Source organism: Manis pentadactyla, chromosome 4 (assembly GCF_030020395.1).
Source record: "Manis pentadactyla isolate mManPen7 chromosome 4, mManPen7.hap1, whole genome shotgun sequence".
Lineage (NCBI taxonomy): Eukaryota > Metazoa > Chordata > Mammalia > Pholidota > Manidae > Manis > Manis pentadactyla.
Window position 1 is genome coordinate 37,337,430 of NC_080022.1, and position 13,051 is coordinate 37,350,480.

A 13,051-nucleotide genomic window follows, 5' to 3' on the forward strand; every position below is an offset into this window, starting at 1 on the left:
AGCCATGCTCACAGTTGCATCTAGCTGGTCCTGAGGCTGTTGGTCCCATCTAAAAACAGGCAGGCTGGGAGCCTAAGACCAAGCAGACAGCCAAAGAGCAGCCCAGGTAGGCCTGGGAGGAGTGTAAATATCCCTCCTCAAAGGAAACATCCTCATTACATTCTGAGCAAAGGCAGTTCACAGTGAGCCCTGGAAAAAATATGCAGTTAGTGCCCCTGAACATGCCAAAGCCTGAGTAATGATGGCATGCCTGCTCCAAAGGCATAAACTGTTCCAGATGAACAGTTCTCGCCTCTGAAAGAGCTCTTCCTCCTACCCACGCAAGGTTCCGGACTCTTCCTGGGATTCTAGTCCTTTGGGAGAGATGTGGTTTGCTGGGAGTCTAGAGGCAAGTGATTGCCCTCTCTGGGCCTCAGAGGGGCAGCGCAGGGGACCTGTGCCTTACCGGACTGGAGACTACCCACCTGCCTGGTGAATGAGTGGTGGGAGAAGGGTGCCAATTGGGAAGCTGGGAGTCAATGCTCTAGGTGGCCTGAGGGTGAGGGAGGTGGGCTCTAAACTTCAGTTCATACATCTATCAAGTGGCAATGAGTCTGCAAGGAAGCAGTAATGTGCAAACTCAAAACCCCAAAGTACTCAAGGGTTGCTACCACTGGACAAGCACGAGAGCTGGGCATTGGCTTTGGGCCAGGTGACTCTGGGCAGCTTCCTGCACTTCTGTGAACCTCCATTCCCTCATCTGCAAGTCAGGGGTGGCTTCTACAGGTAACATTCTTCCATGGTTAAAAACTTATGCATACTTACTCTCTGTTTTTAAAAAATGTAACCAACCCATCGTTGAATAGGTGATACATTGACATAATTTCAAGTTCAAAAGATGCAAATGGTACAGAGTTAAAGTCTTCCTTTCACTCCTCTTCCATAACTACACTTTTTATTCCATAGAGGCAACCATTGTTATTGGTTTCTGGAGTATTAAATATATATATATATATATATATATACAGTTTAAAAACTGTATATTGAAGTATTAACACACACACACATACATATATTCAACAAAGTGCATATGTCTAAAGAGCACAACTCAGTGAATAATGTTCATAGTTGTGATTTCAGAAAAAAAAAAGAAAGAAGAAAAATCACCACAAATCCATCACCTGGAGATGAAACTGTTCATATTTTGGTGTATTTTCTTCCTATTTCTTTTCTCTGCATGTATATATATATATAAACATCAGAACCATACTGTATAACTTTTATACCCTTTTATATTTAACATCTTTTGAAAAATTCCTCATGTCCTTAAAAATTCCTAAAAAATTTTCTTTCAATGTTTGACTAATGTTTCAAGGAATGGTCCCACCCTTACTGCAGGACATTGCGTTCCATTTCTCCCCTATTACCCTATTACAGATGTCAGTGACCATCCTAAGCATGCATTGAGACCCTCCCCCCCCCCAAGATGAATTCCTAGCAGGGCAATTACTGAATCAGATAGTACGAACTACAGTGTTAGAACTTAAGATAAAATAGGGAGGAGCAGGCCTGATTCTCAGAGCCTCTTACGGAAGGCTCTCGCCTGGTGCTGGTAACAGATGCAGGGCTCCATGAGTGTGAGCTAAGGGGTCCTAGAGAGGGCAGGTAAATGCCTGCCCCTCCTTGCCCCAGAGGCCCACCCTCTAGGCCTGCCCTGCATGGAGCCTCTTGACAGTCACAAAGGAGTCTCAGTCTTGCCTGAGCATTTTATTCTTTTATCACTGGAGTGTTGCCAAGTGGTAGGCCAGTGAATGTTTAACAGCTGGACCTCTGGGGATACTGGGTGGGGGAGGTTAGGTTTCTGATCTGTAGCATTTGCCCATGTCTGTGGTGTAAAAACTCCCACTGTGGCCAATTTCAAACTACCCACATGTCATGGAAAGCAGAGCTGGGATGGGATGCACCTAATCCCACCAGCTGGTGGGAGCTGGCCCCACGCACCAGCTCCTGCCTTTCTGCCTGGCCAGTCTCCCTCCCCTCCCTCTCCTTGACCTCTCACCCCCATCCCTGATGCTTGACGCTCATCCAAGGTGAGAGAGATTAAACATTTTGTAGGAGGTGAATGTCGCTAAAGAACTACCTTCTTCCACTTCTCTAAAGGAGAAACTGAGCTCCAGGAGGCCAGGAGGATTGCCCCAGGTCCTCCAGCCAGATGGTCTTTCACAGGACATTATCCCTGGTCCCTGCCTAGGACACTTCTCATGGGAACTGGTGCTTTCCCAGTGTGAAAACAGTCTTTTCTAAGCACAACCCTTCTCTTTGGTGACTCCTGTGTGTGGATGCACAGACAGTGAGTCCCAGACCTCGGCCCCCAGGAGGAGAGAGCCGCGAGGGATGGTTTGTATAAGGCAGAGAGGTGAGTTCTCAGAAGCTGCCGGCTCAGTGGCTCCCGCAGCGGCTTCCAGCCTTTACCTTCTCTCTTTGTAGCAGACATTGTAGAGGGCTTCTCTTTCTCCTTCCTAAGGCAACCCAGTTTTTTCAGAATCCACTCTCTTCCACACAGCAAGCGCCCTTCCCTGTCTGGGCATAGATAGGTTCTGATTAGTCCCCGCCAACCCCGTAGCTCATGCCTCCTTGCCAGGGACTGCTTAGGAAGGGGCAGTGACCCAAGTCCGGCCATGGGAGCTGAGGAGACGTGGGGGTGGGGGCAGCTTCCCTTTCCTCAGAAACCCGTGTGGAAGGAGGCAGCCTCTCTTCTCCTGGGTACTTGGAACCTGGCATTGTAGTGCTGGAGGCCATAATTATCTTATCGCCAGCGGGAAGGTGAAACCAACTCCTGGGGAACAGCAGAACCAAGCGAGTCACAGGAGCGAGGTCAGAGCCCTGCCTTCATTCTACCTTTGACCTTCTTGTGAGGGAGAAAATATATTTCCTTACAGCCCAAGTAGCTTTGAGTTGAAGTTTTCTGTTATTTGAAAGCCAACCCCATCCTGAATGATAGACCCTTCCCGTCTGTCGTCCACACTGCAAATGCAGGGGTTGGTACACACAGCAATCTTCTCACACCACTTCCTGATTCCAGGACTCCAGTTCAGGAGTGGGATGGAGTCTGTGTTCAGGGTCTCCTCTCCCTGCATACGCCTGCCTCCCTCCCAGAGGAGTTTCAGGCCCTGAGGGCAGGAGCATTGATCTGTACCACTGGCTCCCTCTGCCTAGCACAGACTCAGCCAGGAGGCAGCAGCATCATTGTAAAACCACTGAGTAATGCAGAGAAGGAGGAGCTGGGGACTCAGAGTCCTAGGCTCCATTTTTGGCTTTGTGCTGACTTGTTTTGGGACTTTAGGCAAATTTCTCTCCTTCCTGGCCCTCAACATCCAAAATCGCAGAGAGGTATATTGGTCTAAAGCAGCAGTTTAAGAACAGGGATTTGTAAATCCCTTTCAGCTGCTCCATAAGATAGTGGTTATGCTTTTAGTATCCACTGATGGATTCAAAATAAAATGACTGAAAAAAATGACTGCAAAGCTTTTCTGTGTGGGGATCTATCAGTCACAGCAGCCTCAAAGTCCATTTGTGTGTGTGTGAGACGCATTGTGCATTCTTTTAGAGACAGCACTGGGTGCCACGTGCTTTCCAGATGCCTTGCTTTAGCTTCGGGGCCCATAGGTTGGGAATCACTGGCCTAGATCACCTCCGAGTTCTTCAGGCACCAGGGACTTAAGTGACTAACACGGGCCATAGAAGTGCAACTTGCTCAGGATCGTATAGTAAATGAGTGGTGGATCCAAACGCCCTCTTCTCCAGCCGGGGCTCCCTTGGCTCAGCTGGTCTGGCTGCCAGCACCACTTCCCCTCAGCCTCCCTGGAAATGAGAAGCAGGGAGGAGGCCTGAGAGCGCTGAGATTGCTGAGGTTGGGGGGTGAGTTAGATGGCAGAACACAGAACGCTGACAGCCTGAAATGACATGGAACATGCTTCACATGCCGGCTGTGTGGTTTAGGAGCAGCTGGGATTACACCCTCAGGGCTGAGCCAACATTGAGTCTGGTCCTTCACTGAGTCTGGGCTCTGCTGAAGCAAGGACCTCCTGGGGGGTCTCGGCCCAGGGCCACAAAACTAAGCAGAGGCAGTGAGGGCAGGAGGCAGATTCCTTGCTGGAAATCAGGCACAGGGATCTTTCGCCTTTCCAGATACATGTGATCATTTGTTTGTTCATTCATTCATTCAGTCACTCGGCAAGGTAGTCTTTCAGTCACTCAACAAATGCTCCCTGAGCCATGCAGCTCTGCAGCCTGGCATCGAGTCGAAGGATGAACAGGGCACACAGGGAGGCAGACTTAGAGCATATTGGGTACATTTGGGCCAGAAGTGCCAGTGGGCCTTCTGCCTGGGGAAGGAAAGGAAGGAGAAATTGGGAAATGTTATCTAGAGGATAAAATGATTATCTTGAGCAAGCAGTTCTCCAAGTTCAAAGAGGAATACCCCAGATAGGTCAGGTGAGTGTTTCAGAGGAAAAGATGGGGCTTCCTGTTAATAAAGGTCTTGAGAGGTTGAGGTGCTGGTTGGAAAAATAAATGAGACTATATTTGTATCTAAAGTTGACAAAGCAGTTTGTGCTCATTTTGATCAGCAAATGCTTAGAGCAGAAGAGCTTTGCATAGTTGTGTGTGTTTTGAGGGGTCAGCAGGGCACAGCACAGTTGATGAAAACTGAGGCATAGGGGCCTGTGGTGCGGTTGTGGCACCAGCCCGCTGTGATGATTTGGCCTGACTCCTGAGTGCTGGGAAGCCCCTGCAGGTGTTTTCGCATGGGCCACAGATGAGCTCTAAGTGCTGAGTAGAGAAGGACTCAGAGGCGGGCAGGAGACCAGCCAGGAGGCCCCTGTCTTTGACAGTGTGAGAACAAATATTGGCCTCAACAAAGACCAAGGCACAGGGACAAGAGAAGAGAATGGATTTGAGAGGGACTTCTGAGAATGGACAGGTCTCAGTGACTGGAGGTGGCCAGGGAAGGAGTGAAAGGAGTAGGATGATGGTCAGTTCCTGGACTGTGTGACACGTAGATGTTTAAGCCGCCCCCTGAGATGGATGGCTAGAGGTCCTCTCTGTCCTGGTCTGGAGTGAACGGCAATGAGGGTCTGATGCTCCCCCAGAGCCAACCCTTGGTTCATATCTTGTCAGTGCTCAGCCTCCCATCTGGTCTCTCAGCCTCCAGCCTCTTCCCTTTCTAGTTCACCACTGCCACACTGATTAAACAAGAGTTCTGACCATTTCATTCCCCTGTGAAAACTTCAAAGGCTCCTTGTTGTCTCTAGAAAGACCTGATCTCCTTAGCCTGGCAAATAAAGTCACCTACATTCTGACCCCATCTACCTTCTTTGTCTCAGCCACCTGACACTCTACACTAGCCACAGTGAATAGTAATAGCAACAACAGCTAATATTTACACTGCCAGGAAGTGTCCTAAGAACTTTACACACATTAATTCTATAGAGAAACACTGAATGTCTTGTACTTCCAGAATGGACTAGATCCTTTTGCCTTTATATCTTTGCTCCTGTGGTTTTCTTGTCCTGGTTTCCAGCCATCCTGCCAACCATGTGATACATATTCATTGATCATCACCTTGTGCCAGGCACTATACCAAGTGCCAGGGATACAAACATGAGTGAGATACAGTACCTGCCCTCAGTGCATAGTCTAATGCAGCTGACAGGCACACGAAGGGTCAATAAGGTAAGTGCAGTGACAGAGATGTGATGGGGGCACAGAGAATAAACCCTAATCCAGCCTGGGGCCTGCCCTATGTGGCCAGTGGGAGCTCTCCCCCTCCAGGAAGCCTTCCTGACTTTACCAGGCTGGGTGAGGGCCCTCTTCGGTGCCCCTCAAGTTTCTTCTCTGCCCACATCACATACTAACCACACTATACAGGGAGTGTCTGCATGGCCGTCCCCTCCTGAGCACAGTGAAGGCAGAGAACAGTTGGACTGACCATTACTCACCTAGCACCCAGGGCAGCCTGGACACAGAGCCTTCAGATTTGCTGAATGCAAGTGCTTGAGGAACGAAGAGTAACAAAGAGGGACGTCCTCCTCCTGGATTGTTCCCTGATGCTCTCCCCAGAGTCAGGCCTGCTTGTTTCCTTTCCTGGGCCTGGCTCAGGCCCCCTCAGCCCAGAGGGCACCTCACAGAGGTTAGGCCCTTCAGGTAAGGCTGGGACTGATGCTTTCATACCTAGTGTAGGAACAGATTGGTTAGAAAGGCCACACTAGCTAGCCTGGAGCTGTTTGCCCCAGGCTGCTGAGGAAGGAGCAGTGCCCTGGGCAGCTCTAGTCTCGAGGGTAGGAGGGAGGAGGCCCTCAGGATCCCTGGATGGCAGGGGTGGGGTGAGGGTGTCTGAGAGGTCTCTGGTCCCTGAGGCCTTTCTGCAGCCTCTAGGCTATGGGATCCGTGATAGAGGACTTTAGGAATAAATGGCTCTAGAGTGGTCTCAAATTAGAGGTATTTGAGTAATATTCCAGGAAGCCCTGTGAGGTCTGGTGACAGCTCAGGCCGGCCCCCTTGGACCTTTATCTGTTAACATAGTTCTTTTTCCCTGGAGCTCTGGAGGGACAATCATGAGGCTCTTTTAGAGGAGCTGTGAATCTCAAGGCAAGGGCCTGCAATGACTTTTAGCCTCAGCTCCCCTCTCCCAGGCAGTGTGGTTGGGAAGCTCTGGCCCCCACCCTCTATTCCTTGACTTGAAGCCCATCTTGGCTCATGGTGCCCCTGTAGAGGTGGGACTGTTGGCAGGGAGCCTTGGGGCTGATGCTAACAGCTTTGGACAGGGTGGGAATTTCCACTCCTATCTAGGGAGCCATCAACGCTGTGTGCCCTGACCTGGGCCTTTGGCCTCCAAAGGGCAGTGGGAAGGCCGGCCCCAGGGCCAATCCCTGGCCATTAATCCCTCCTGCCAGCCTGAATATCCACCCAGCATGGACAGACAAAGGACTGCCCAGCCCAGCCACTGTGTTCCTCCCGCCCCAGGGGCTCCACTCAGACGCTGGGCCGCCTGGAATCCAGGCCCATGAGAAAGGGGCTGCCTTCACTGGCCATCTTATGCCCGGATGCTCAGCCGCATCCCGTCCAGCCCAGGGCCTGTGAAAAGAGGGCCCAGCCACGCTGAAAACACGGATTAGCCCTTGGGCCACCCCTTGACACCGGCCTGCTTAGCTCCGGGAAGCAGGCCCAACAGAGGGGGGCCAGGCAGGCATAGAGAACTGGAAAAGTCTGGGTTCTCACCCCTTTGGCCCAGCTCCCTGCTCCCACCCTCCCCAGGATTAGTATAGCCAACCGTGTAATCAGTATCATTTATTGAACATATACTATGTCCAAGGCTCTATGCATGGACTGGAAAAGTGAAAGTACAAGGAAATTGTGGTCAGCCATGGGAGCTAATGAGAGCCACTCTCCACACCTCCTCAGATCTGGAGGTATGAGACAGAGGCTGTGGCAGGGGACTTTGAAGGGGGTGCCAGCCCTAAGGAAGATGGTGGCTCTAGTTCTGTGCCTGAGTCTAGATGCAGGATTATGTTGTACCTAGTTGAAAATAGGTAGGCTCAGAAACCACTTCTCTGGCTCTGCCTCTCCCTCTCCTTCCATTCCTGGTCTAATATTGGAAATGCTAGTTACGTAGTAGAAAAAAAATCCATTACCAAGTGCCAGTATGGGCCTGGCACTTTCATACATGATGCATTTGAATCTCATTACAATGCCGACAGGGTTCATTATTGCCCCCATTTGGCAGGTGAGGAAATCGAGGCTCAAATAAGCAACTAGCTGCAGGTCACTCAACTTTCCAGCTGGGGTTCCTGCTGCAGCAGTTACCTGTCTTGCCTTCTCCTCTGGCAAGCTGCTCATTATGACCACACTGTCTTGTGTTCTGCAGGCCTGTGCTCACCAAAAGAAGGCAAGGTGGAGAGGGTACAGAAGTGGGACCTGTTTGTGAATAAGCCAGGCCAAGTCCTCATTGTTACGGGGTGCAAGGTTGTTTCTAGATCTCCAAGTGTCATTCTCTCTGCTCTTGCAGCCCCTTGCCCACCTCTCTCATAGTTGTTACTGTCTGAGTGTCCATCTCTCCATGTGATTGCAAGTCTCTTCTTTGCCATCTTCCCTACTCACTGACAGAGGGCCTCGCACAGAAGTGCTCAGTGGATGATAGTGAAATTGAGGCCAGGAGAACTGGAAGAGGAGAACTTTGGAATCCATGGGGAGTTGGTAGGACTTGAAGATTGCTTGATGTGGGGAGTGATGGGGAGGAAGGAACCCAAGGTGATGTCCACATTTCTGATCTGGTGAGGGGCAAAGGGTCCCTTTGCTGAGATGTGAAATGCAGGAAGGGGGGCAGGTCAGGGTTGTGGGGGTGGTAAGATTGAGGGTGATATCCAATGAACACTTGAATATGCTAACCTGGAGGTCAGGAGAGATGCTAGGTATCAACTTTGCAGCTGTAGTTGTGAGAACTAGAACTCTAGAGTAAAATTATAGTCCCAGCTTTAAAATATAGTGTTCTTAGAAGAGTCACGGTACTGGTGTTCTGAACTCTGGGTTTCATTCCAGCCCTACCATTTGACTAGCTGTGTTAAATTAGGTAGGTCACATAACCTCTCAGAACCTTAGCTTCCTCATCTGCAAAACAGGGGTAATCACAGTACCTACCTCAGAAGGTGTTCATGCTGAAGACAGATAATGCATCTGAAGTGTTTGTCACATACAAAATGCTCAGTAATGTGGCTGTTGTATTATCACCTAAGACTAGAGCTGGAAGATTGGGGCCCTTGAGTTTCGAGTTTGGATTTGGAAGCCCTAGGCCCCAGGTCTGCTGTAGTTAGCTTTGGTCATCTGTACCCAGGAGCATGTCACATCAGGGCCAGAACTAGGATGAGGCACTTAAGACCCCAAATTAAAGGAGGCCCCAGCTTTCAAGTGCTGACCACTGCACTTGTGCCACCTTGAGAGTGAGTGCCCCCTTAAAGTGTACATCTTAGATGCTTCACTTGCCTCACCTAACCCCAGCCAGCCCTGCTGCCTTCATCTTGCCTGCCCCCAAGGCAAGCCTCTTTCAGACAAGCCTCATCTGGATGGTGGTGGTGGTTGGTGTTTCCCACAGTGAGTTTTTAATAAAAACTGTGGAGACACCCCCACCCCAGCCCCAGTGCCATGTGAACCTGGCATTTCTGGGTCAGTAAGCAGCTCTTTCAGACTTCCAGTCTGTGGAAGCACTTGGGGGTCTCTCTCTGACCCAGTAACTGGTCCTTGGAACTTCCAGTTATGCAGGTCGGCTTTGTGTATCTCCCCAGTGCGCATGCTGTGTGTGTGTGTGTGTGTGTGTGTGAGAGAGAGAGAGAGAGAGACAGAGAGAGACAGAGAGAGAGAGAAAGGGAGCCCTTTTTCTAGAACAGAAGGGGCACAGAGAAGAGGCAGCCAGAAAGACAGCTCTGAGTTACAGATTTTCCAGGGGCTCTTGATGTAAAGCTGTCAGTCCTCTGGTTCCCAAATCTGCAGTTGGACTACTTTTCATAATTTTGTTTTTTCAAAGGATGCTCACAGGTGGCCTGGACATGATAGGGAGTGGGGGAGGTAACAGAGAGAGGAAATAGTGGCCCTGGAGCCACCAAACATCCTTCCCTAAGACAAAGTCAGCCTCCTTGTTTGCCTGTCCCCCCAGATACCCTTCTCATGTCCAAGAGTGGGCCTGACACCTTCCTGACCAGTACAGCCATGGGAAGCTGAGGGCTGGCAAGGCGGCCCTCGGTGGCTCTCATCTCTGTCTCATCTTTGCGGTCGGAAGGACTGGGAAGAGACTAGGAAGAATGGAGAGGACAGGACTCAGCTGGGATAAGCAAAATGGGGGAGTGGTGGTGCAGAAAGTGAAATTATAGTCCCAGAATGGGTAGATTTGTGGTTGGCATTGACCCAAAGGGGAGGGCCGAGGGAGTGGTGGAGAGGGGAGGGCACTGATCAGATCAGGTGGGATGGAGCCAGGACGGGCGCAGTGAAGAAGGGGAAGGGATAGGGCTTGTCTGGGGAAGACTGACCCCAAGGGCTGAGAGCAGGGAGGGGCAAAATGTAGGGGGAACTGTGAGCATAGTAGGGGGATTCGGAAAGCAAATTAGGGGGAAGGCGCTGGCCAGCGAGGAAGGTCGAGCCCTCTCCCTTGGTAGGGAGGCGGGGGAGGGGAGCTGTGTTTATATAGAGCAGGTCAGCGGCCCCTGCCCTCTCTGAGGCGCCCGAGCAGGGGCTGCAGCATCCCGTTGACAGGGCGCGGCGACATGGAGCCACCCGCCGCTTTCTCCGGCTTCCCGGCCCCGCCCTTGGTCGTGCCGTCGGGGCCGCCGCCGTCCCCGCTCGCCGGAGCTGAGCCAGGGCCGGAGCCCGAGGAGGCGGCCGCGGGCCGCGGGGAGCCGGAGCCCGCGCCCGCGCCAGGCCCCGGACGGCGGCGGCGGCGGCCCCTGCAGCGCGGGAAGCCTCCCTACTCGTACATCGCGCTCATCGCTATGGCGCTGGCGCACGCCCCGGGCCGCCGCCTCACGCTGGCCGCCATCTACCGCTTCATCACCGAGCGCTTCGCCTTCTACCGCGACAGCCCGCGCAAGTGGCAGAACAGCATCCGCCACAACCTCACGCTCAACGACTGCTTCGTCAAGGTGCCCCGCGAGCCGGGCAACCCGGGCAAGGGCAACTACTGGACGCTCGACCCGGCGGCCGCCGACATGTTCGACAACGGCAGCTTCCTGCGGCGCCGCAAGCGCTTCAAGCGTGCCGAGCTGCCCGCGCTCCCGGCCGCGCCGCCCGGGCCCGCCGCCGGCCCGCTGTCCTTCCCCTACGCGCCCTACGCGCCCGGCCCCGGGCTGCTCGCGCCGCCGTCCCCCGCCGCCCCGGGCCCCTCGCCGCCCGCGCGCCTCTTCAGCGTCGACAGCCTGGTGAGCCTGCAGCCCGAGCTGGCGGGACTGATGGCCCCCGAGCCGCCCTGCTGCGCCGCGCCCGACGCCAGCGCCGCTTTCCCGCCTTGCCCGGCCGCCGCACCCCCACCGCTCTACTCGCAGGCCCCCGAGCGCCTGGGGCTGCCCCCGGCGCGGCCCGGGCCCGGCCCCGGCCCGCTTGCCGCTGAGCCTCTGCTGGCCTTGGCGGGGTCGGCAGCCGCGCTCGGCCCGCTCAGCCAGGGGGACGCCTACCTGCGGCAGCCGGGCTACGCGCCGGGCCTGGAGCGCTACCTGTGAGCCCCTTCGCCACCGGCCGGAGCAGCCTGAGGGCCCCTCTCCCGCAGGACTGGGGCACTGCCTGTGAATGCCCCCTCGCTCTGCCCTCTTGGCTCGGAGAACTGCTCTGAGCTCCCCATTTCTGCCTCTTGGACTGAGCACACCTGTTTCATCTTTGTTCCGCATCTCTGGGGAGACTCCCACCATATCTTCACAGGACTGAGCCCCCGACCCCTACTCGGGTTTGTGAGCCCCTTATTTCTTCTCCCTCCACTAGGAGTCCCCGTCTGTGCACTCTGCCAGCGCTGTTAGGGGTCCCATGTCTAGGAGCTGGGTTACCACCAATGAGCCCCAATCCCAGGTTGCTGGTGCATTCCAAGCCCTGGGAAGCCGGACTGAGATCTCAAGCCACCTCCTCTACTGGTTCCTTATTTCTTCAACCTTTCCTCGTGTTCTTACAACTTATTAGGGGTCAGACTCCCAGGCTCATGACTCTCTTGCTGTCTTCCCTTCATTTCCCCGCAGGGTTGTCCCTCCCATCCCCGCCCACCTGAGGCAATTTCTTACTGGGAAAGAACTCTCCTTCCACATAGACACACTGGTAGTGCTGCTCCAGACCCTGAGGACAGTTCGAGATTTCTGAGGCAAGCAGCACCAGGAACTCCTGACTGAAAGGGGAGTTAGTTTGGTTGACCATTATCTGGATAACTTAGAACTTAACTAGGTTGTTATTTTTTAAATTAAAGCTGGTTTAATTAAAAAGAATGAATAAACCTGCTGGGCTTGGTGTGCTGGCTGGTGACTTATGAGAGTAGCTTTGTTCAAAATCTCGGGTTGCCATAGCAGGTGAGAGTCCCCTCGTGACTTATCAGACAAAGGTTCATGAAGTAGAATTCGGATGTATTTAAGTCATAGCTGTGCACATAGTATGTCTAGTAAAATGCCATCACCTGCTGTATCCCAGAGGCTGGTAGACATGAGATGGGGTGTCCACATGAGTGCATTTGGCCAGTGGATTTGTCTACTGTGTGGGATTATTCCCAGTTCACATGGATAAGGGAGCATTGGCCATACCTCCAACAAGTGCTTATTGAATGTACCAAGCACTGTGTTAGGCACTGGGAATGCATCACTAAATAAATGGGCCAGATCCCTGCCTTATAGAGCTTATGGATCCTTGGGGAAGACACATTATCAATCAGTATTCAGGGAAGTGAGATATGTGCTCTAGAGCCTTGAGTACTCCAGGTGTGGTCCACAGACCTTCAGCATCACCTGAGAACTTGTTAGAAATGCAGACTCTCAGGGTCTACCTCATACTCACTGAAGCATCAGGTTCTGCATTTTAACAAAATTCCCAGGTGGTAAGTATGCATAGTATTCTGGAGGAAAGGCACTGGGCCAAGGCTTGGGGCTCAGTTTAAAAGGCCAAAGCTCCTTACTTTAAGGAGTAGGACCAGGCTGTAGAACCACGCATCTCCCGCCAAAATTCTGGTACTGGACTCCGCAGCAATACCTTTGCCTCCTGTCTTACCTTGCTTGCTGGATTGGGAGCTGGGGCAGCAGGGACTGAGCTGATTCCTGATTGTCCCCAGCACCAAGGACAGGGCAGCACTGAGCCCACTTAGAGGTTGTTGGTATGAGGGAGGGAGTTGGCCTTTGACCCTGTCCTGCTCTCTGGTGCTCACCCAAATGTTAAGCATCAGGCTTGTCCAAGCTGCTCTGCCCCAGGGGTCCCAGTCTAATAGGCCTGGATTAGGTGTGGAGAAGGTTGGGGAGGGGATCAGTGTGCCTTGGGCCCAGATAAACGTGAGTTGCAAGTTGAATGTGCCTGATGC

At 52.8% G+C, this 13,051-nt stretch overlaps 1 protein-coding gene across 1 annotated transcript; it reads left to right on the forward strand.

Moving 5' to 3' along the window:
• Window positions 1-10,157: 10,157 nt before the first annotated feature.
• FOXE3 (forkhead box E3) lies at window positions 10,158-11,926 on the forward strand. The gene has a single exon (XM_036893089.2). The coding sequence runs from the start codon at window positions 10,287-10,289 to the stop codon at window positions 11,232-11,234; it is 948 nt and encodes a 315-aa protein (XP_036748984.2). The 5' UTR covers window positions 10,158-10,286; the 3' UTR covers window positions 11,235-11,926.
• The last annotated feature ends 1,125 nt before the right edge of the window (window positions 11,927-13,051 follow it).

Bases quoted from the DNA above. Each gene is read 5' to 3' on its own strand.
- FOXE3 (XM_036893089.2), top strand. From the start codon at position 10,287: ATGGAGCCACCCGCCGCTTTCTCCGGCTTCCCGGCCCCGCCCTTGGTC.